The sequence below is a fragment of the Anguilla rostrata genome, chromosome 17 (genome assembly GCF_018555375.3).
Source record: "Anguilla rostrata isolate EN2019 chromosome 17, ASM1855537v3, whole genome shotgun sequence".
Taxonomy (NCBI): Eukaryota; Metazoa; Chordata; class Actinopteri; order Anguilliformes; family Anguillidae; genus Anguilla; species Anguilla rostrata.
Window position 1 is genome coordinate 15,208,873 of NC_057949.1, and position 24,798 is coordinate 15,233,670.

General features: G+C 47.0%; 1 protein-coding gene across 1 annotated transcript in view; it reads right to left on the reverse strand.

Moving 5' to 3' along the window:
* shank1 (SH3 and multiple ankyrin repeat domains 1) overlaps positions 1-24,798 on the reverse strand; it is a 107,312-nt gene that overhangs the window by 26,302 nt on the left and 56,212 nt on the right. Inside the window, 9 exon segments of the mRNA XM_064315060.1 lie at positions 966-1,046; positions 3,231-3,366; positions 4,386-4,510; positions 4,992-5,074; positions 20,720-20,795; positions 21,107-21,220; positions 22,110-22,258; positions 22,590-22,714; positions 23,958-24,127. Coding sequence (XP_064171130.1) covers positions 966-1,046; positions 3,231-3,366; positions 4,386-4,510; positions 4,992-5,074; positions 20,720-20,795; positions 21,107-21,220; positions 22,110-22,258; positions 22,590-22,714; positions 23,958-24,127 — 1,059 coding nt within the window.

A 24,798-nucleotide genomic window follows, 5' to 3' on the forward strand; every position in this document is an offset into this window, starting at 1 on the left:
GTGTGAGCCTGAATTATTTCACGCGTAATGTTAATGGTGCGGCTCGTTGAGAAGCACTTGATTCAGTAGCTTGGCTGCTAAATATCTGCTTTGCCGTAAAGGTCGGGGTTGACATTTTTTGACCAGATTCAATCCTGCAAGCCCCCCGAGAGAAGGAGGCCCCTGCTATGGAGTAAAAAACAGGGTTTTGCCTGAACACGGAGCTCGGGCTGCAGTTCCACAGTGAAACTCCTCAAAATATCTCTCCGCACGACCTCGCTCCTCTCTCGTTCCGCGCCTATTTTAGGAGCGTTCGACTGCAGTTTAGCTGGTGTCTTTTCAGAGGGGATTCGTTCAGTGCTTCTTCAGTTCCTGAACCGCTATGAGCTGATTTTCTTTTCCGTTACTCGGTGACCGTACTGAGCATGTGTGAGTGTAACAGAGCCAACTGAAGTCTGTGTTCCTCCACCGGAACACAGCGACTGCCCCTTGCAGTGTTACCACGGCAACGCTCAGTCCCTAGATCCTGTCGCTGGGGAAGGGTTCGGGGTCTCTAGTGTGGTATATCAGGAGGGGCGGGATGGTGGCAGTGAGGGAGGGAACAGGGAGGTGGGTGGGCGGGGGGGAGGGGGTTGTAATTTTGGGGTTACCTGTAGTGGGGGTGCTGGAAGTGACAGTGTGGAACCTCTGCAAGAACAGTGAAACGCATTGAGAACTCCCGTTCACATCCACTTCCTGCTTTGGTTCACAAGCTCCCTCCTCTTCTTCTCTGCTGCTCTCCCAAAAAACCCACCTGGATGCCCCTCCCCCTCTCTCCACCCATTGGCCCTCCCCCCCACCCCTGTCAACACACCCCCTGATTTCTACACCCATCCACTCTGTCCATCATCCCTCTCTCCACCCATCAACCACCCTCTCCATCTACCACCTCCCTCTCTCTCTGTCCTCTCCCCTTTTCCTGTCTTTCGTGCGCCCCCATGTCTTACCCATCTCCTCCAGCTCTGAGGTCATCGACTTGGACCGCAGGGCAATGGCGGGTGTGGCCAGTCTCTTGCTCTGCTGAGGAACTATCCGGAAAAAGCACAGAGGGATTAAGAAGGGCGTGAAATTAGAGCTCACATATGTAATTATCCAGTGCTTACAACACCAGTCATGTTGGTACAGTAACTTCTCAAGGTGAGCCAGACGGAAATAGAGCCACCATCATAATCACTGTTAATTTAAAAGGACAAAAGCAACAGTAATCTGGATCAGAGTGGTGAGGCCCAGGGTGAAGCCCCAAAAGAATCCTAATTTGGGAAATGTCTGCTCAGAATAATTGGTGTGCTTCGAATTTCATGTGTCAAAGCAAAATCTCCTAATCTTTCATCTGTAGCTAAAAAAATGTTCCATTTATGGCATCATCCGTTCTGATGTCCATCCAATCATTTAAAGAGGAATTCCACCCTAGATTTTTTTTTATTTGCAGAAGAGTAGCTGTCCTCCTGATTAAAATGAGCTCTTAGCCAGCTCTCCACCTGTAGTGGGGTGCAGACATTTTTCCCTAAACTACTCCACATGCTCCAGGTACCTGCTTTACTAAAAATGGGCTGACAGTCTATGGACGGGCGTCAGACAACACCAGTCACAGGTTGCCGCACTTACTGAATACAAACAGAGAGGCTGGGTGTTTCTTTTTGACCCAAAGCAGGCTTTTCAGACATGGTCACGACTTGTGCAATATTTGGTTTTGTTTGTCATAACAAATCTGGCAAGAACAGACATTTTTTATCGGTGGTGAGACAGAAAGGTTGAGAGGAGACCAAGGCACTAAGCCAGGGCAAGGAGAAATGTTTGGCTGATATCGTCGACATTCCCTCATAGGAGAGCCAATATGGATATTCTCAACGTGATTTATCAGAGAAAAATATCGCTCATATTTGTTTTTTCATTGCCGTTTTTTTGTTGCTTTTCTAAATGACACATCAACGGCGAAATGTGCACAGCCAGCTCGACTTGTCATCGGAGTCGAACAAAGACAGAAAACAGAAGTATGTGGTTCTGAAAAAAACTGGTTGCAATATTACCAGTTCTACTCCCAGTTAAAAATGAAATGTGTTCGATGTAGGGTTTTTAGTCACTCCTCAGGCAAGCATGGACTTTAATGCTTTCAGAAAACAGTTTGTTCGTCAAGTCCCTGTGTTTTTTTAAAAACTCGGGCCTTTGGTGCTAAGTAGCCATAGCTAATAGCCCATAGTTTATTGTAGGCATGGGTTGTTATATAACTTACGAAGGGACATTTCATTTGAAATTGAATACTGTGCTGTCCTTTATAGGATCAAATTTCCTATGTGTGTATGGTAGATATGGCATAGTGGTACTAATATGTTGGAACATAGCAATGCTATTGCCATTTATAGATGCATGTAGATGATACCTACAGTAGGTCATGGCATATTGAAGAAGCAGAAAAACACAGTAAGCTAACATTAGCTAGCCTCAGGCAGTTTGCTTAAAATGTGAAATCAAACATGTTGAAGCATCAAGGATGGTCATCAATATAATCAACAATGGTATACATTTTAGTAATTTTTTACTTAGCTAGTGTGAATATGTGTAGTGTTGGGTTTTGACATTTTTTCAGTGATCGGTGCTGCAGCCCGATGTCACTCTGGTCTACCCTGCTAATGTGTTTGTGTATCTGTGCTATGGACACCGTCCGTGTTCCCCACCTCATCCAGTGTAGCATCATCAAAAAGAGCCACAGAGCACAGAAGACACAGCGAGTTCACTACGGTAGCTAGCTCACAAGCAAATACTGTTTATAGTTGGAACAGCCGCTACGCCGAAGCTCTCTGTGAGTTCAGTCAACGCACCCTTCACCAAGTATGGGAGGTGAGAGGTAGCTATCTCCAAATTCAAATTACCCACCCATTGTAGTCTTCAAAAATGAGAAAGGGTAGAGATGTATGTCATTATGACATTAACCTCTACTAAATTTACATCATTCACTGCTGACACCTCTGCTTAGATATTTCTTTGGCCAGTCACTGAGAGAGACTTAATCAGTTACACGTGTTACATCACATCTGTTAAATCAGGTTAATGTTGATTTGAATATGTGGTGGAATATCCCTTGAAGTGAACAGAGGTGTCTTTTGATTAGATTTTTGGGTGAAGGGCTCCTTAAAGATCCTCCTTGTCACCTGATCACCACCCCTCCACTAGGCCCGCCCCTGTGATGACCTCACCGCTGAGGGGAGAGCGCTTACTTTTCTTCCTGGACGCCTCCTCCATGTCAGGGTTGCGTGTCACCATGACGACCTTGACCATGAGACTGTTGCCCCCTTGCCTGATCATGTTGACCACCTGTCTGTGTCCCACCTTCACCACATTCTGTCCATTCACCTGAGAGAGGGCGAGAGCCAATGCTTTCAGCAAAGCCCAGGGCTAAGGGAAGGCCATAGAGCCAGCACAGAGTCTGCACAGTGTCAACAAAGAGTCCCCACAGAGCCAGCACAGAGTCAGCACAGAACCAGCACAGAGTCAGCACAGAGCCAGCACAGAGTCAGCACAGAGTCAGCACAGAACCAGCACAGAGTCAGCACAGAGGAAGGCCACAGAGTCAGAACAGACAGCACAGTCAGCACACAGTCAGCACAGAGCTGGCACAGAGTCAGCACAGAACCAGCACAGAGTCAGCACAGAGGAAGACCACAGAGTCAGAACAGACAGCACAGTCAGCACACAGTCAGCACAGAGCCAGCACAGAGCCAGCACAGTCAGCACAGAGCCAGAAGAGTCAGCATAGTCAGCACAGAGCCAGCACAGAGTCAAATTAGAGTCAGCACAGACTCAGCAAAGAGCCAGCAGAGAGTCAACACGGAGACAGCAAGGAGTCAGCACAGAGCCAGCACAGTCAGAACAGACAGCACATAATCAGAACAGAGTCAGAACAGGGTCAGCACAAAGTCAACACAAAGCCAGCAAGAGCCAGCCTAGAGCCAGCAAAGAGTCAGCACAGACTCAGCACAGAGACAGCACAGAGTCCCCACTGAACCAGCAAAGTCAGCACAGAGTCAACATAGATCCAGCACAGAATCAGCACAGAACCATCACAGAATCAGGGCAGAGCCAAAACAGGATCAACACAGAGTCAACACAGGGCCAGCACAGGGTGAGGCAGAACAGAGCCAGCTCAGTCAGCACAGAGCCAGAACAGGACAGCGCAGGTCAGCACAGATACAGCACAGAGTCAGCCCAGAGCCAGCACAGGATCAACACAGAGCCAGCACAGGGTGAGCCAGCACAAATATAGCACAGAGCCAGCTCAGAGACAGCGCAAGTCAGCACATATACAGCACAGAGTCAGCACAGGGCCAGCACACAGTGTGTACAAAGTCACTGTACCGTAGAGTCGCACAAACCTCAATGAGGAAGTCCCCCATTCTCAGCCCGGCTCTCCAGGCCACGCCCCCTTCATCGACTGATTCAAGGTACTGCAGAGCAGGGAAGGCTGGGGTGGGAGTAAACTCTTCTATAGGGGTCTGAGCTAGAGAGAGAGAGAGAGAGAGAGAGAGAGAGAGAAGGTGAGGGTGAGAAAGAAGGGAGAGAGAGAGAAATAGAGAAATAAGGAGGGGAGGTAAAACGTGGGGATTATGGGTAGAACTGAAGCCGGGGCGGGAGACCGTGCAGTGCAGTCTGTAAGGCAGCTGGATATTGACCCATATACAAATCCCCCATGAGGCCCGGGGCCCAGCTCCCCTCAAAGCACTTTCTGTTCTGTGATTCCATCTCTATCTGTAACCTCCTCGGCTTTCGCCCTGTCCTTAAAACTTTTATTCCAAAAAATGAAAACAGAAGGGTGATAGGAATCGTTTATTAACCTTTATTGTTAGCACAAGTACCTGCAGAACAGCTATGCCAATCTCTTTCTGCAGAAATAGAATAATTTCATAGAAAAAAGGCAATAAGCATAAAAAGAGTGTGTTTTCAGAGAAACCGTAGAAACAGTAGCGAATAGGACCACTGACCTTTAGCTCCGCGGAGCACGAAGCCAAACCCCTCATTGTCTTTCTTCTGCAGAAGAACCGTCTTCTCCTTGATGATGTAGTCACTGTGAGACAGAGAGGGAGGTAGTCAGTCAGAGCCACACATAGGAAGTATGACCCTCCCCAGCGGACATGAAACTTATCAAGAGCATTCTGGAACATCATTGAACATTCTGGAACATTCTCACAACATCTGCTCGTGAGATTGGTCTACTTCATGACTTCAAGAATGCCCCCCCCCAAACTTAGGATACATGTATTGTTCCAAAGTAGCACCCCATGTTGGTAATCGTTTAGTCACTGAAAACACCGTGAAGAAGAAATGGCAGTAATGTTTTCAGAACTGTCCAGATCTACAGTGCAGTGCGCAAGTATTTGGACAGTGACACAATTTTTGTCGTGTTGGCCCTGTACTCCAGCACATTGGAAATAAAACCATGGATTTGAGGTGAGCTATAATTTGAGGGTATTTACATCATTATCTAAGTAGGAATTACAGCCCATTTTATACATTCCAGGGGTACAAAAGTAATGGGGAAATTGGCTGCTCAGCTGTTTCTTGACCAGGTGTGTGTCTTTGCATCATTAGCTCATGCACAAGAAAGTTAACAAAAGTTCTTGAATCCGATTGGACATACATTTCCCTGATTGTAGACAAGTCTGAAAGCAAAATGCCCCAGAAACAAACAGGAACTGAAGATCGTTAATGCCCAATAATGCTCATCACACCTTCCACTGTCGATACGGGACAGCTCAGACGAGCATGTGCTCTCCTCCAAGGCTGACTGCTTATCACACCACAGTTCGCAAGTTGGGCTCACACAGACATGAGTCAGAGAAAGGCACTTCAAGAGTAGCTCAACGGACAAACTTGTTAGTCAGTTAGTGGCCCGCAATTGGAAGACTTCCATCAGCATGAATACTCAAATCTGGACCTCGAATCCAGATCTAGCCCTGGTTTTCTTTTCCACCAGGTGATAAACCCCTGCTGGTCAGTCAAGCACCCAAAAGTTTGCCTGCTTGGCCCTGCAGGGCTGTTTCAATTCAATTCAATTAAAATTCAATTTTATTTGTATAGCGCTTTTTACTGTCATAAAGACACTTTACAGAGTAGCAAGGCAAGAGACAGAGCAAAAAGTGCAAGCAGAGCAAACACCAAGCCTGAACCCCCAAATAGCATGTACATAAGGTAAAAAAAAACTCCCAGTGGGGAGAAAACCTTCAAACAGTGGCGAGAAAAAACACCCCAATGGGAAAAAATCTTGAGAAGAACCCGACTAAAGAGGGTAAGTCAATCCTCCACTGGCCAGTCTGGTGTAAAGTAGCAGACAGCAAATAAAATGGGTTGTGCAGGTTACAGCTGAGGTGAAAGCTAACAGGAATAATAGAAGACCAAATGATATAGTCTATACAGAATAGTGCAGTTTACAGGAGCCGGATGATGGATCTGGAGCTTCAGACAGCCTCAAGGCACGGGCAGGGGAGGAACAGGGCTGAAGCAGTCTATGACCATTGAGCAAACGACAGGACTGGAGCGATCCTGGGGATTCAGGCCGAGGAAACCGTCTTCGGACTTAGGTCTGCTGGCCACAGTTGGCACCAGCACAGTCCGCATTCCAGTACCACACGGCGTCAACTAACCCTTAACCTCCCACGAATTGTCCGAGAAGCCAACCAACCAGCAACCCCACAGCCCCTATGCTCCTCCTGCAGAAAGAGGCAGCGCGGTTTTAAGGACAAGCAAACGTGTGATGCACATGATAGCTCATTATTCCTGGCTGTGACAAAAGCGTTAGAGCTGGCGTCTCAGCACACAGAATCTCTGCAGTTTACATCGCACCGCATCGCGTTCGTTTAACAGACGCTCTTATCTACTGACTTGCAATGTAGGAGTTCAGCTCGGAGCTTAGGGCCTCTGGTTTCACCCGGAGCAGGTCAGAGATGTCTGACGCTATGCAGTCAATCAATCAGACAAAATCAATCAATCTGACAGTTATTGTGATAGGAATTTAGGAACAAATCTGAGAGCAGTTGCTCAGGCAGCGACGCATAGAAAAATACAAAAGGCTAATCGTTAAGCTGGCCAGTACCACAGATTAAATAAAACTTCCAGATACCCTGCTCCATATTCTTAACCCAAACTTCACGACAATTCCCATTAGAAAGTGTGACTAAGTACAAATCTGTGGCAGAGGGATGTTCTGTGCTACAACAGCACCAGGACTTCCTGTTACCAACTGAAACATCAAATAGATAAGAAGCAGAGTGGAGCTCAGGAGAGTCTATGAAACCTGTGCTCTTACTATATTGGACATACGCACCCTCACTCTCCACCAAGGAGCTGGTCATAGTTATAGACCATGAGAGAATAGTGCATTATAAAATATATAAGTACAAATAAATGGCATGTAAAAATGTATAAGGTGTACAAGTCATTCTAAAGCATCTGTCAATACTTGAAGGTAGTGGAGGCATGAACCACTTCGAGCATATCAAAAATAAGTTATTAGCATTTCTTACCCACTGTTTTTCCAAATGCTAATGTGGTGGTGTCAGGCGAGAGACAGAGTACTCTACCTCAGTCACCGCTCGCCCATCCATAGCCTCTGCCTAGTTAGTTACTTGCTCAGTAAACAGCCACATGCATTTTCATATCTGGGGTTATTTGTGTTATGAAAACATTTACTGAATTTCAAATATTAGGCTTAACTGACTTAATATTCTGTGGTTAGTTGGAACATTAACAGAATATCCTAATTCTGAATGCTCATATCTGGACTTTCATCTTATTCTGGATGTCCTACTCTGAATAAGCTGTATATGTTCTGGTTATATTTTCCTTTTTTATGTTGTGATTTTTTTTCCAACTCGAAATTGAATGACAGGAACACATACAGCTGGCCATCATATGGCGTTTACCATCTGGCAGATATCAATGACACAGAAAAACACACAAACGGAGATCGTATGAGTTCGCTGTCGTTGGGCGAGTGTTATTACTGGGATCTGAGTAGAGGTGGAACTTCTCTAAAGCAGTGAAACAGCGTTAAGCTAAACTGGCCTAAGGTCGTAGCGGTTCCTCGCTCCTTTCGCTAGGGGGCGTCAGGTGGCCTCGTCTTTCAGCCAATCCGAGCGCTGGTCTCGCAGGCGGTGGGTTGTCGGTTTGCGTGCCGTAGCGAGCAGTCGGCTACGCTCACGACCGCGAGGCGATCGGTCACCGTCTCAGCTGCGACGCGCTGTACAAGCACACCGCTAATCCGCCCGTGAGCCTGCGCAGCCTGAAATGAGGTGCAGGAACGTATCTGTCCATGGACGAAAATAAGGCCTAACAGAGGGTTGCTGTACAGTGTAAACTTGCGAAGGGTAAATGGTAAATGGACTGCGCCGTGCGGCACGGGGGCAGGCCGTTTGTTTTGAAATTCCAGAACCGTGAGACTGACCGCACATGACCCTGTGGAGTGACGCTTGGCGGTCAGCAACCAATCATCGTCTGTGCAGCGTACGCGGGCACCAGTTACTGACCACGCGCTTTCAAATTCTTTGCGCGCCATGCCGCAGATTCCACGTACGCCACAAAAGCATAGAACAGGCAACCCTTAAGGCAACCCTTTCGCAGTCTTAAGGCAACCCGTAGGGGGCGACAGAGCGGTTATCTGGCAGTCGGAGGGTTGCCGGTTCGAAACCCGCCCCGGGCGCGTCGAAGTGTCCCTGAGCAAGACACCTAACCCAGAAGAACTGCTCTGGTGAATGAGAGGCATCAATTGTAAAGCGCTTTGGATAAAAGCGCTATATAAAATGCAGTCCATTTACCATTTACCCTTCGCAAGTTTACACTGTACAGCAACCCTCTGTTAGGCCTTATTTTCGTCCATGGACAGATACGTTCCTGCACCTCATTTCAGACCCCAAAGCTGGGACCGTAATGTGAACCGCGAGATAATCTCACGGGTCCTGCGAACACGAGCGCACCCTGCACACCTCTGAAATGGCGATAGGGCTCTCCTGTAGCCCAGCGTGCCCGTTGCTCGCACGGCTGGCGGTTTAGGGCCCGGTTTAGAGCCGCCCGCGCTCTCCCCCCCCCCCCCCGCGTCTCACTGCGCCACACGGCAGTCTCTTACCCTGCCTCCAGCGCGGTCGTTTATGTCTATTTATAATGCCCGAGACGCGCTGCATACGCCGAGCGTGCCTGCTAACCGCCAGACCCCCGCGCAGCAGCGAGGAGAGCACGGACAGACCTGTTATACATACAGACCTGTTTAACACAGGGAAACTACATACAGACCTGTGATACATACAGACCTGTTTAACACAGGGAAACTACATACAGACCTGTTATACATACAGACCTGTTTAACACAGGGAAACTACATACAGACCTGTTATACATACAGACCTGTTTAACACAGGGAACCTACGTACAAACCTGTTATACATACAGACCTGTTTAACACAGGGAAACTACATACAGACCTGTTTAACACAGGGAAACAACATACAGACCTGTTATACATACAGACCTGTTTAACACAGGGAAACTACGTACAGACCTGTTATACATACAGACCTGTTTAACACAGGGAAACTACATACAGACCTGTTATACATACAGACCTGTTTAACACAGGGAAACTACGTACAGACCTGTTTAACACAGGGAAACTACATACAGACCTGTTTAACACAGGGAAACTACATACAGACCTGTTATACATACAGACCTGTTTAACACAGGGAAACTACATACAGACCTGTTTAACACAGAGAAACCACTTACAGACCTGTTATACATACAGACCTGTTTAACACAGGGAAACTACATACAGACCTGTTTAACACAGGGAAACTACATACAGACCTGTTATACACAGGGAATCTACATACAGACCTGTTATACATACAGACCTGTTTAACACAGGGAAACTACATACAGACCTGTTTAACACAGGGAAACAACATACAGACCTGTTATACGTACAGACCTGTTTAACACAGGGAAACTACATACAGACCTGTTATACATACAGACCTGTTTAACACAGGGAAACTACATACAGACCTGTTATACATACAGACCGGTTTAACACAGGGAAACTACATACAGACCTGTTATACGTACAGACCTGTTTAACACAGGGAAACTACATACAGACCTGTTATACATACAGACCTGTTTAACACAGGGAAACTACATACAGACCTGTTATACATACAGACCTGTTTAACACAGGGAAACTACATACAGACCTGTTATACGTACAGACCTGATTAACACAGGGAAACTACGTACAGACCTGTTTAACACAGGGAAACTACATACAGACCTGTTTAACACAAGGAAACTACATACAGAACTGTTTAACACAGGGAAACTACATACAGACCTGTTATACATACAGACCTGTTTAACACAGGGAAACTACGTACAGACCTGTTTAACACAGGGAAACTACATACAGACCTGTTATACATACACACCTGTTTAACACAGGGAAACTACGTACAGACCTGTTTAACACAGGGAAACTACATACAGACCTGTTTAACACAGGGAAACTACATACAGACCTGTTATACATACAGACCTGTTTAACACAGGGAAACTACATACAGACCTGTTTAACACAGAGAAACCACTTACAGACCTGTTATACATACAGACCTGTTTAACACAGGGAAACTACATACAGACCTGTTTAACACAGGGAAACTACATACAGACCTGTTATACACAGGGAAACTACATACAGACCTGTTATACATACAGACCTGTTTAACACAGGGAAACTACATACAGACCTGTTATACACAGGGAAACTACATACAGACCTGTTATACACACAGACCTGTTATACACAGGGAAACTACATACAGACCTGTTATACACACAGACCTGTTTAACACAGGGAAACTACATACAGACCTGTTATACACAGGGAAACTACATACAGACCTGTTATACACACAGACCTGTTATACACAGGGAAACTACATACAGACCTGTTATACACACAGACCTGTTTAACACAGGGAAACTACATACAGACCTGTTATACATACAGACCTGTTATACACAGGGAAACTACATACAGACCTGTTTAACACAGGGAAACTACATACAGACCTGTTATACACAGGGAAACTACATACAGACCTGTTATACATACAGACCTGTTATACACACAGACCTGTTTAACACAGGGAAACTACATACAGACCTGTTTAACACAGGGAAACTACATACAGACCTGTAATACACACAGACCTGTTTAACACAGGGAAACTACATACAGACCTGTTTAACACAGGGAAACTACATACAGACCTGTTATACACACAGACCAGTTTAACACAGGGAAACTACACACAGACCTGTTTAACACAGGGAAACTACATACAGACCTGTTATACACACAGACCTGTTTAACACAGGGAAACTACATACAGACCTGTTTAACACAGGGAAACTACATACAGACCTGTTATACATACAGACCTGTTTAACACAGGGAAACTACATACAGACCTGTTTAACACAGGGAAACTACATACAGACCTGTTATACACAGGGAAACTACATACAGACCTGTTATACATACAGACCTGTTATACACAGGGAAACTACATACAGACCTGTTATACATACAGACCTGTTATACACAGGGAAACTACATACAGACCTGTTATACATACAGACCTGTTATACACAGGGAAACTACATACAGACCTGTTATACATACAGACCTGTTATACACAGGGAAACTACATACAGACCTGTTATACACACAGACCTGTTTAACACAGGGAAACTACATACAGACCTGTTTAACACAGGGAAACTACATACAGACCTGTAATACACACAGACCTGTTTAACACAGGGAAACTACATACAGACCTGTTTAACACAGGGAAACTACATACAGACCTGTTATACACACAGACCAGTTTACACAGGGAAAATAAGACTGTTACACACAGACCTGTTTAACACAGGGAAACTACATACAGACCTGTTTACACAAGACCTAGTGTTAACACAGGGAAACTACATACAGACCTGTTATAAAGACTGTTTACACAGTGACACAGGGAAACTACACTACGAGTTTGTTTGACGGTCTACCGCATTCATTCTCAGTAATGACTCACAAAGCACACAAACACACACACACACATACATACACACAAACACACACACACACACACATATACACACATACACACACACATATATACACACATACACACAAGCGCGCACACACAAACACAGTCACTCATTCACAAGCACATACATGCACAGACATATGTAAAAGCACATACACACAAACACGCACACGCACACGCACATACACACACACTAGACTTTGCAAACATAATCAGCAAACCTCAGATTGCCCTAACTGAATGCTTTGTTAAAGCTGACATTACATGCTCTCACACAAATACACACAAACACACTCACACACATACACACACACACACGCACGTACGCACGCGCGCACACATATACACTCACACATGCACAAGTATAAACATGCACATACACAATCACAGGCACATATAGTCACTCATTCATAAGCATACACAAGCACACACATTCTCTCTCTCACACACACACACACACACACACACTCACAAGCACACACACGCACACACACATATGTGCAAGCACGTACACGCACACACTCTATACCAAGCAAACAGAATCAGCAAACCTCTGCTTCCCCTAACCGAATGCTTCGCAAAGGCTGACATTACATGCTGACGCACACACACGCGCACGCACGCACACACACACATACACACAGACACACATGCATACACACACACACACACGCACACACACATTACCATGCATCCCTTCAGTCTGTGCACGCCTTCCTATCCGTCCATCAGTCAGTCTGCGTTCGTGCGCATGCAACTGCGTCCTCGCCTCTCCCGCTCTTCCTCCCCCCCCCTCCCCTCCTCCTCTCCCTCCGTAGAGAAGAAAAACAGCCGCTACCTGTAAATGAACCACACGCTCCTGTTCTGGGGGCCCAGGGACGGCCACGAAGAAGAGAGGGAGAGAGAGAGAGAGAGATCCTCCTCTCCGCTTCCCCCCATCGCCATTTCCCCCCCTCCGCCGCCGCCGCCTCCTCCTCCTCCTCCTCTCCCTCCTCTCCCTCCTCTCCCTCCTCCTCCTCGTCTTCCAGCGAGAGAACAGCCAGGGAGAGCCGCGAGAGAGGAGGAGAGGAGGAGAGAGAGACGGAGAGAGAGAGAGCGAGAGTGCAAGGGCCTGGCGCTCCCAGACCCTTCATACTTGACAGAGACAGGGAGAGAGAGAGAAAAAGAGAGAGAGGGATCGAGAGAGAGAGAGAAAGAAAGAGAGAGAGAGAGGGAGAGGGAGAGAGACGGTGCGCTCTGACTGCGACAGCAAGAGAGGCAGAGAGAGAGAGAGAAAAGGAGGGAGTGTTTGTGCAAGCGAGGGGGGAGGTGGAGAAAGGTTTAACATAAAAAAACGGAGGAAGAATGTGATGTAATTTTGACAGTGTGGGAGTCAGGGGGTGGGGGGGTGGGGGGGGGGGCTGGCCTGGGGTGATGGGGCTCGTTCGCAAACGGTCTAATAGCCAGACACCCGTACAGAATACAAACAGCTGGTGCTCCACCCCCCCCCCGCCCCCACCCCTCATTGCGTCTGTGTGTACGTATACACACACACACACACACAGATACGCACACACACACACACACTCACACACACACACACACACACACACACATTCATACACGCCCACTCACACACACGCACCTTCATAGACTCCCACTCAGACACGCTTACACACACACACACACACACAGGAACCCACGCATGAAATCGTTTCAGGGGGGATAAAAGGCTAGCGCGCGCGTGCGTCGCACGGACTGCAAACCGCAGCGCCGGCTCCGCTACTCCGCGCCGCGCCGCCGCCGGACCCACAGGACGCCGGCCCGCCCGCGCCGCGCCTCTCCGCTCCGTCAGCCGAGTGACGGACCCGCTCCCCCGCCTCTGTCACCGCTCGCCCATTCATAAAAAACCGACGCGCTCCCCTTTCAGCCGGGACCCCCCCCCTCGTTCCGTTTGGAATGCTCCGCTCTTCTGCTCCGCTCGTGAGAGAGCGGAGCGTACCACCTCCCCGCAGGGGGGGGTGGGGGAGGAGGAACAGCCTCAGCAACTCAAACCACAAAAAGAAGCTAATACTGACCTCGCGCCAAACGACGGACACGATTATCAAAGACGGACGATTTGTAAAGAGATGGCCGAGGGTGAGGGAAACGCTCGGAAGCTGGGTTTAATGTTAAACTGAGGGAGGACAGAGGCTCGGTGATGACGCGTGGCCTCGGTTACAGACAGGTAACCCTCGGCGATGAACGCATCGCCAACGTGTCGCCGGTAATTGCGCGTGTCACACCGTGGAAAAGGGAAGGACGCAGACAAATGTCATTACGCTGGAAAGGATGGAAATGGGAAGCGAACACGGAACACGGATTCGTTTCATTACGACGCTGCATGATGCACTTTGCTTTATTAGGAATGTGCGATGATAAAGATGCATGAAAATTATTGTGTCATAGTTATGAGATACAGGAAGTAAACTGAAATAATTATTACTACACTAATATACAGGCATATACTGTAAGAACCACAATAGGCAAATAACATGAAATAGTTATGATAGCTGTAATGAAATTGCATGATAAATCAGCAAGTAAGCAAATATATTTCATTGATTTCATATGAAATAATATATATTTATATAGCTCTTTTGTTTTTAATTCAGTTCCATGATTGTTTTTACCTTTTCCGTTCTTCTGAATATTACACTTATCCTCCCTACATACTCTCTCTACATGTGCCCCCCCCTAATTAAAAATGCTTAGCACTAGGATGAAATACACATGTAAACATAGTCAGTTTATACAGAAATACATATTATCATGAACACATTAGTCATAATTCTCACTAAATGTTATACACTGTAGCAACAACACTATTATTACTACTACTACTAACTGCTACTGCTACTACTACTACTACCATTACTACTACTACTACTGCAGCAGCTATTCTTTTCTCTTTCTTTGCTTTCTTCCCTCCATCCTCTAACTCTGCGGTTTCATCACTTCACCTCTCTCTCATCCCTTCACCTCCATCAGTCCCTTAATTTCATCCTTTCATCTCCCATTTCCCACCTCTTGTCCCTCTGTTACCCCTTGTTTGCCTGTTCCTCTGTTCTTTCCATTGCTGGAGCCCAGGTGTCATTCCTCCCCACTGAATCCCTCTCTTCTCATTCTCCTCTTTGAATCCCCCTCTTCTAGTTCCTCCTCTCTGAATTTCTCTCTTCCCTCTAAATTCCTCTCTTCTCACTGAATCCTTCTGTTCTCATTCCTCCTCTCTGAATCCCTCTGTTCTTATTCCTCCTCTCTGAATCCCTCTGTTCTTATTCCTCCTCTCTGAATCCCTCTCTTCTCGTTCTCCTCTTTGAACCCCTCTCTTCTCGTTCTCCTCTTTAAATCCCTCTCACCTCCTTTCCACATGTTCGTCAACCCCCCCTCATAACAAAGCGGAAGGACGGCATGAATGAAAGGATGGAGAGAGGGAGAGGGGCGGGAGGGGAAGAGAATGAGAGAGGGAAGCGGAAGGCACTGGTGCAGCTACGCAGACAGAGGGAGAGAGAACGCAGGGATGAGGTCAGCAGAGAGAGAGAGAGGGACAGAGAGAGACAAACAGAGAGAAGGAGAGAGTGGGGGACAGAGAGAGAAAGAAGCACTCACATCATCTCTGTCAATCCTGGCGTCCCTGTGTGTCAGTGTTTCCTTCTGTCAGCTCTCTCTTTCACCCTATCTCTCTTTCTCCCTCTCTCCTTCTCCCTCCCTCTTTCTCCCTCGCTCTCCCTCTCCCTTTCTCATTTGCTACCTATTCCGCTTACTGCTGTTAATGCAGACTGTCCATTTCTCCTCTGTTTCTGTCAGTCTTTCTGAATGCTATGCTATAGTGCTCTGGATGCATGTGTGTGTGTGGGGGGTGTGTGTGTATGTGTGTGTGTGAGTGCACGTGTGTGTGTGTGTATGCATGTGAGAGTGTGAGTGTGTGTGTGTATGTATGTGTGTCTGAGTGTGTGTAGGTGTGTTTTGGTATGTGAGTGTGTTTGTGCATATGTGTGCGTGTGTGAGTGTATGTATTTGTGTGTACGCATGTGAGACTATGTGTGTGTATGTATGTGTCTGAGTGTGTGTGAGCGTATGTGTGTGTGTGTGTGTGTGTGTGTGTGTATGAATGTGAGAGCGCGTGTGTGTATGTATGTGTGTCTGAAGGTGTGTGTTTGTATGTGAGTGTGTTTGTGCATGTATGTGTGTATAAGTGTGTTTGTGTGAATGTGAGTGTGTGTGCGTGTGTGAGAGAGATAGAGAGAGTCCTAAACAGCTCCTGTCTCCTGAATGATGTGAAGAGAGGACGAGTACTTCCTGGTTCTCATTTTCACAGATGGCTGCACCAGAAATTCTGCCATGTGCCTGGGGGGGTGGGGGGTGGGGGTGGGGGGAAGGGGGGAGGGGGGTGCAGGGGGACGCATACGGTCACTCGGCAACAAGATACCAAGTCCCATGCAAACCCCAACCCCTGGTTTTATTAGTATCTTTAACCTGACTAACCTGACTTCTGTTAGAATTTTATAAATTTTTTAAAATAAATACATTTTCAACACAGCTAGTCATTACAGCATTAATATCCTTTTGACTAAACAATTGCGAGCATCTGGCGGCTGTTAGAATGGGATTTTAAAATTTGGGAAAGCACGAGTAGCGGAAGGGTGGAACGGATGAAGGGCAGGAAAGAGAGCTAGAGGAGAGGCTGGCAACGACAGGCTAAGAGGAAAGAGAGGGAAAGTTCCAGAGGATAGAATGAAAAAGTTGAAGAATGAGGTGCAGGAATTTGGCATTTTTGTCATCTAGTGTGACCTGCACTTCTTGGAATTGTAAATCCTTCTCTGTAAAGTGCAGCACAGTAACTATAGCAGGTCTCTCTCTGTAAAGTGCTGCACAGTACCTATAGCAGGTCTCTCTCTGTAAAGTGCAGCACAGTACCTATAGCAGGTCTCTCTCTGTAAAGTGCTGCACAGTACCTATAGCAGCTCTCTCTCTGTAAAGTGCTGCACAGTACCTATAGCAGGTCTCTCTCTGTAAAGTGCTGCACAGTACCTATAGCAGGTCTCTCTCTGTAAAGTGCAGCACAGTACCTATAGCAGGTCTCTCTCTGTAAAGTGCAGCACAGTACCTATAGCAGGTCTCTCTCTGTAAAGTGCTGCACAGTACTTATAGCAGGTCTCTCTCTGTAAAGTGCAGCACAGTACCTATAGCAGCTCTCTCTCTGTAAAGTGCTGCACAGTACCTATAGCAGGTCTCTCTCTGTAAAGTGCAGCACAGTACCTATAGCAGGTCTCTCTCTGTAAAGTGCAGCACAGTACCTATAGCAGGTCTCTCTCTGTAAAGTGCTGCACAGTACTTATAGCAGGTCTCTCTCTGTAAAGTGCTGCACAGTACCTATAGCAGGTCTCTCTCTGTAAAGTGTGTAATAGTGGGACAGCCGTGTTCAAACCTGCCACTGACCAACTCACCCCCCACCCTCCTCACTGCTGCTCTCAGTACATACAGGATACACTGAGTACATATATTGTCATATGTTGACAAGAAAATGGATTCATAAATATATTTCAGAGTTACAATTTTGTGACAGCATTGTTCATGTCAACATGCACAGTAGGACATAGGGTTTAAGCCTAGATAGCCAAGTTGTGGGTTTAGAAATAGGTCCTCCTGGATGGAGGCTGCCCCCCCCACCACCTCCTACTGCAAAGTCAGAGAAAGAGCAGGTGGCTCCACGAGCCAACAATGCTGGTAGAGACACCGGAGGTGCATCTCAGAAACATTCTTAGTGTTGAACCTTGTACCTCTCTCTCTCTCTTTTCCGCTCTCTCTCCTCCCTCTCTCTCCTCTATCTCTATCTCTCTCTCTCTTTTGCACCCTCTCACTCTCTCTCCCCCCAGTGCCCTTCACTACCTGACCTCCTTTCTGGAACATACAGATGGAGTCACCATGGGGGTGAGAGAGTGTTAGAGAGAAAATTAAAAATTAGAGGGGGGAAGACAGATATAGCGACAAACAGGGAGAGGGGGGTAACAGTGATAAAGAGAGGAAGAGAGTTCTGAAAGGGGCAGGGAGGATGGTAAAAACAGCTTTTGGGAGAGTAATTGGACAACAATGCAACGATGGGAAAGTACCATGACAATGAGACAATAATGAAACAATGAGGATTAAATGCGGTTAAATACAATTACATAATTGGGAAGGCTAGAGCCAGCTGTTAACATGGAAACGCTTCTGCCGGAGGATACGATTCCCTAATTTGATTAAAAGCCAGAGCGGAAAAACTAGTCAACACGAGCACTTCACGAGGACTGGCCCAAAGTAAGGAACGCTGGAGCACGGAACGCATTGCTCAGGGCCCAGGGCTGGGTCAAATACGCATTTGTTTTGGATTCAAATGCTTTTCTGTGCTCTATTGATCTAGCCTGGTGTAATTGAGCCTTACAGTATGACCAGAAGGTGGGGTTTGCAATTTTTTGAGAGTATTTCATTGGTTCCAATACACCAGACAAGATCAGTAAAGCGTAGAAAAGTATTTGAATCCAAAACAAATACGTATTTGACCCAGGTCTGCTCAGGGCAAAAGACACAGTTTCAATGAGCAGGGTAGGACTGACGTTTCCACGTCTTCCTCGGAGTCAAATAATAGATCAAAAGCCACTTCTAGATAATTGTTGACCGCTATCTTACTAGCTTGTAATGCAAATGTTACTTATTTTGCGCTTTTGAATGTGTGAAAATGATTTTCGTAATCGAGCTGGTGACTCAAAATGACAGGCTAATCTTTACACCAGGGCGGGTGCAGTCCAACAGCCGAATGTTTCACTGCATGTTTAAATTCTGTCGTTCCCACCTAGGCGAGGAGGAGGGTCAGCGTCCGAGCGGGACGGTCCCGATCCACTCCGAGCCTCAGTTTGTGAAACAAGACCCACATCTGCTGCGGTTTCGCCAACGGCATGCGCCGAAGGGTTCTTGCCGAAAATAAGAGCGGTTAAGTGTGAATATAAATTGTTCGGCAATGGGAGGCGTGATTGGTCCCCTCCTCGGATGCAGAGACTTATGTGTCATAGTTTTAGTTTACAGACATTTAGCAGACGCTCTTATCCAGAGCGACTTACATTGTATCCAATCATACAGCTGGATTTATACTGGAGCAACGCAGGTTAAGTACTTTCGCTCAAGGGTACAACGGCAGTGTCCATCTCGGGGAATCGAGCCTGCGACCTTCAGGTTACAAGACCAACTCCTTAGCCGTTATACTACACTGTAATGCGTTATGACTGACCCCGCCCCATGGGAGCATCGCTCTCCATTCGAGTCCCTTCCTCTAATTAATTATTCTCTGGGCCCAAATTGGGGGTGAGAGCAAGAACTGGACAACCGTCTGGAAGCCAGTGCTCTAGGCTTTGAAACTGAAAAAATGACCCACATCACTACTACCTTACCTAGAGGGACTCCACATAGCAACATGTAGAGGACAGCAAGGGAAAACTTTCGATTTCTGATTCCAGGTATGGGCAATCAAGCCCGTTAAAAAACTAAGATAGACGAAGAGCAAGATAAGCTGAGCAGGGTCATACGGAGTCCGTCCCCAGACCTTGCTGGGATGTAATGGGCTCTATAAGACATCAAGGGGAAGGGAAATAATGAAATATTGCACGTCCAGCCTGTAACATGAGTCCCAAAACTGCTGGAATATCTTAGAATGGCAATGAACAAAAAATTAAAATGCAATAAGGAATCACACAAAACATCAAAATCAACCAATCAAGCCCCGCGTATATAGTTCAGTCCAACATGTGATCTGCTGGGGTCATAGAGAGCCACAAAGTTTCCACGCATCCAAGATTCAGGAGTCAGAAATCAGCCTCACTGCAAAACACATCAGTCTCACTAAGGAACACATCAGCCTGACTGCAGAACACATCAGTCTCATTGCAGAAGACATCAGTCTCATTGTAGAAAACATCAGTCTCACTGTAGACCACATCAGTCTCACTGTAGAACACATCAATCTCATTGCAGAACACATCAGTGTCACTACAGAACACATCAGTCTCACTGCCTTCGCCAAGAACATTTTACAAATTGAATTTCTTAAAAGCTGTGAAACTGAATTAAAGCAGCAGAAACCTATAAATGTATTTCTTGCACCCTTGGTGATGAAATAGAGCTGAAAAACACCATTGACGTCAAGATGCGTATGAAACCAGCTGGATCCATCCAGTCCAAGGGTACAACCCCACTTAAAGTGAGCCCAGGGGCTAAAGCACACATTATAGTGGATGCCGCAGGGAAGACCCAGCACTAAACCGGGTGTACGCTAGCCTTCAGGTGAAGCCATTTCTGCTGAAGAGGAGGACAGTTAACCCTGGACACCAGCCTGACCACGTACCCATCGCACATCACCGGCCACATGCCCGCACAGGACCTCAGTCTGCGCGGCCCGATATAGCTCAACACAGCCCAGGTCACACGGTTAGCCTAGCTTAGCGATGGCGAGTTCGCCAGCATCCCGGGCGCCCGCACGTAGGGAAAAAACCAGTCCTTACCTGGGGGCGTCGAAGCTGTCGTACGATCCGACGGTGTAGTGGCGGAAGAGCCTCTTGGCTTTCTCGCTGCGGCTGTCTACAACGCAGAAACAGGACGGAATTAGCATCTCGCGCGTAGCGTCGCCTGAACCCGCGATCCGGCGCCAGGTCTAGCTGTCGACTCGGCTGCACGCGTTCGAGCTAGCGGGACAGAACGGAGAAGGCGGCTTCTCGAAACTCTCCCCCGTTTCCTTCGCTTTTCCCGAACGCTCCCTCGACCCCCGTCGGCGGCGGCGGCTAGCCGAGTTCCGCCCCCGAACGCGGGACGCCTTGCCGTTCCCCCGCGGGCTCGCGGTGTGTTTCCGGAAGGTTCCGGCGGAGGCGCGCGACGGCACCCGTGTGCCTCACCTGAGCGGCTGTCCTGGCTGCGCGCGGCCACCTCCTCCACGCACTCGGAGGGGAACCAGCCGGTCCGGCCCTTCACCGTCCCCTCCCAGAAGCCCCCCTCGCCCACACTCAGCACTGCCAGGGGAGGGGTCAGACAGAGAGAGAGAGAGAGAGAGAGAGAGAGAGAGAGAGGCGTGTCACTACGGTCACAGCCGAAAACATGATCAAATTAATACAAACACAGAGCCCCTCCCAAAACAGTATCGCTGGACTGCAGTGGTTTAGGGTTTCATTTCACGTATTTGCCTTTATGGCAGAGGTTCTGTGTGTAGTGTGTTATTGTGCCATGGTGTGTGTAGTGTGTTATCGTGCTGTGCTGTGGTGTAGCGTGTTATTGTGCTGAGCTGTGTGTAGTGTGTTATTGTGCCATGGTGTGTGTAGTGTGTTATTGTGCTGTGCTGTGTGTAGTGTGTTATCGTGCTGTGCTGTGGTGTAGCGTGTTATTGTGCTGAGCTGTGTGTAGTGTGTTATTGTGCCATGGTGTGTGTAGTGTGTTATCGTGCTGTGCTGTGTGTAGTTTGTTATCGTGCTGTGCTGTGTGTAGTGTGTTATCGTGCTGTGCTGTGGTGTAGTGTGTTATTGTGCTGTGCTGTGTGTTATCGTACTTTGTAGTGTGTTATCGTGCTGTGTGTAGTGTGTTATTGTACTGTGTGTAGTGTGTTATCATGCTGTGCTGTGTGTAGTGTGTTATCGTGCTGTGTGTAGTGTGTTATTGTACTGTGTGTAGTGTGTTATCGTGCTGTGCTGGGTGTAGTGTGTTATCATGCTGTGCTGTGTGTAGTGTGTTATCGTGCTGTGCGTAGTGTGTTATCATGCTGTGCTGTGCGTAGTGTGTTATCATGCTGTGCTGTGTGTAGTGTGTTATCGTGCTGTGCGTAGTGTGTTATCATGCTGTGCTGTCTGTAGTGTGTTATCGTGCTGTGTGCTGTGTCTGTGTGAAAGCACCGCTCTCCTGCTCCCTCACCTTTGACTTTGTCGCCCCTGTTTAGGCTGAGCTCTCTCTCCCCCTGAGCAGTGTGGGATCGCGTTGCCACAAACACCCGTCCCGGGACAGCGCTGTACAGGCGCCGCCGCTGACCCCCCGTCGTTCCTGTACTAGCGCCCGAGCCCGACCTGCCCACGACGGGACACAGAGAGGGGAGAGGTGGTGAGGGGGTTGCCTCATTTATTATAGAGATGAGAGTGTAGGTCGAGACAGGGCCGAAGAACAGAGGGAGGGTGTAGCAGAGAGGTTGTAGAAGATTGAGGGTGTAGAAAAGGGAAGCTGTGGCAGGGAGGTTGTAGCAGATGGTGGGTGTAGCAGAGAGGGTGTGTAATAGAGGATGGAGCAGATTGAGCGTACAGCAGAGAGGGTGTAGCAGACTGAGGGTGTATTTCCGGTAGAAAGCATTCTCATATTAATAACTCATTTTTGAGAAACGTCAGGCAGAAGGCTGCCCCTCACCCCTGCCTCGGCCGAGGCTGCCGGCTCCTGTCCTCCCTCTCCCCAACCCTCCCGCGGGACGGGGAGCGGGTGCGAGCCCCCCGGGGGCTGCTGGAGCTGCGCAGGGTCCCAGTGGGCTTATACCCCTGGGGGGGGGGAGGGGGGGGTTAATTTTCTCTGTTAATAATAATAATAGTAATAATAATAATAATAATAATAATAATATTCATCATCATCGTTATCATAATAATAATAATCATCATCATCATCATCATCATAATAATAATAATATTATATTATTATAAAAATAATAACATTAATAATAATAATAATAATAATAATAATAATAATAATATTCATCATCATCATACTCATCATACTCATCATCATAATAATAATAATAATAATGTCTTCGTGTTTATTCTTATGTATTTCCTTATATATTTCATCAACATCAACATTAACATTTTTACAACATTTGATAATTTTTGTTATTATTTTGTTGTTTTTAGTCTTAATGTAGTCTGGACGAACGCATGTACTTCCTGGGGCAAAAGGGAGGAGCCTCTGCCGCTGGGAGCCAGCGGCAGCTTCCCTATTGGTTAATCGAACTGTCTGCCGGTTCTATCTCCGCCCCCCCCCCCCCGTTCTGTGTGTGCTGCAATCTAAGTCCCGACTGAAACACACCAGCGAAACGGACAAAGCTATCGAGCTAACCCAAATTATCTGCTAAAAACAGAATTATGGACACATTCGAAGAATATTTTAATTCTGTTATATCACAGACTTGCCAAATACATGGCGTGACTTCGTTAAAGGACCTTCAGCGCATATGTTTGGATTCGCTGTTATCGAACAGAGATGTACTCGCTTGCTTGCCTGCAGGATTTGGCAAAAGTTTTATTTTTCAAGCGTGGCCTACGGTATGCAGTCTGCTATCAAATAAATACCCAGAAAATGGCCAGAAGAAGCAATGGTTTTGATTGTTTGCCCGTTACAATCAATACAATCATCTTCCCCAAAGAGTGGCGAACTGATGCGGGTCTGTGGAAAAGTTTGCCTCCGGTAATGTTTTCTGGTGCACATTTCAGACCACGTCTGGCCAGAACACTTGGTTGGGAAAATGCAACTATCCCGGGAATTTGCCTCCTTCGTTTATGCCTAGAACATCAAGGCATCGGCCAGGCTCTGTTGAACAAACAAAGTGAAAAAAGAGACTGGCTCACAAGGCTAGTCTTAATGTTACGGTTGCCGTTATTAACAGCGTTCAGTGATCGTCCTTTTGTATTTCCGCTATGTGCTTTAGCAGTGCACTGGTATCATTTCTGTGTTAATGAAGTACCTGTAGACCCCGCAGAGCGCAGCATGGGTAGAGCGGGGGGGGCCTACCTGCACAGACACTATGTTGCTGCTGGGGGCATTAGGAAAGGCCATCCAGTCGGGCAGGTTCATGCTGTTGTCGCTGTTGGCACGGAGGAAGGGGTGGGGGTGGGGCAGGGCCAGGGTTCGAGCGCTCTCTCGCCGCAGGGGGGCATATTTGGGGGACTCCAGAAAGGGCACTGAGAGAGAGAGAAAGAGAGAGAGAGAGAAATGGACAAACGGACGGAAGGAAAAAGAGAGAAAAATTAAATATGGTGTTAAAATGTATGATGTTAAGTTAAGGATTTTTACGCAGACAACATTAACAACCGCACAAAGCCGTAGAGCAAATAAAAATACGATCAAACGAAATATATCACAGCCTAGACAGACGAAACACTGAGGTCATGCAAGCTGCAGTCTAGAGTTCTCATATACTGTAATGAAGAGTACATGAGTACATTATGAAGATTATTGTGTATTTTTATTTAGTTCAATTCTTTGGCAATTCATTGGGGAACTTAAACCGGTTAATGATAGCCGTCGGACTGCTTCTAACCCCTAGTACTCAACCATGTTATCAGGCTGGCCATTTGATCCAATCCAAGCTGCAATTATGTGGGTAAGTACCTTTGCTCTTGATGCTGTTGACTTGAAACCTACACAGTAAAATGTTAAATTTTAATTTTAAATTGTTTAAAAGTTAAATCAACTCCTACGGAGTACATATGGACTCGTATGTACTCGGTTAACACTGGACATTTTACTGTGTAGAGTCGTTTGTTGAACCTTACAGGTCAGATGGGTCATTGGAAGTTAGGCGATCACCATGTTTGTCTGGGTCACTAATGGTAGATATGAAATTATGCTT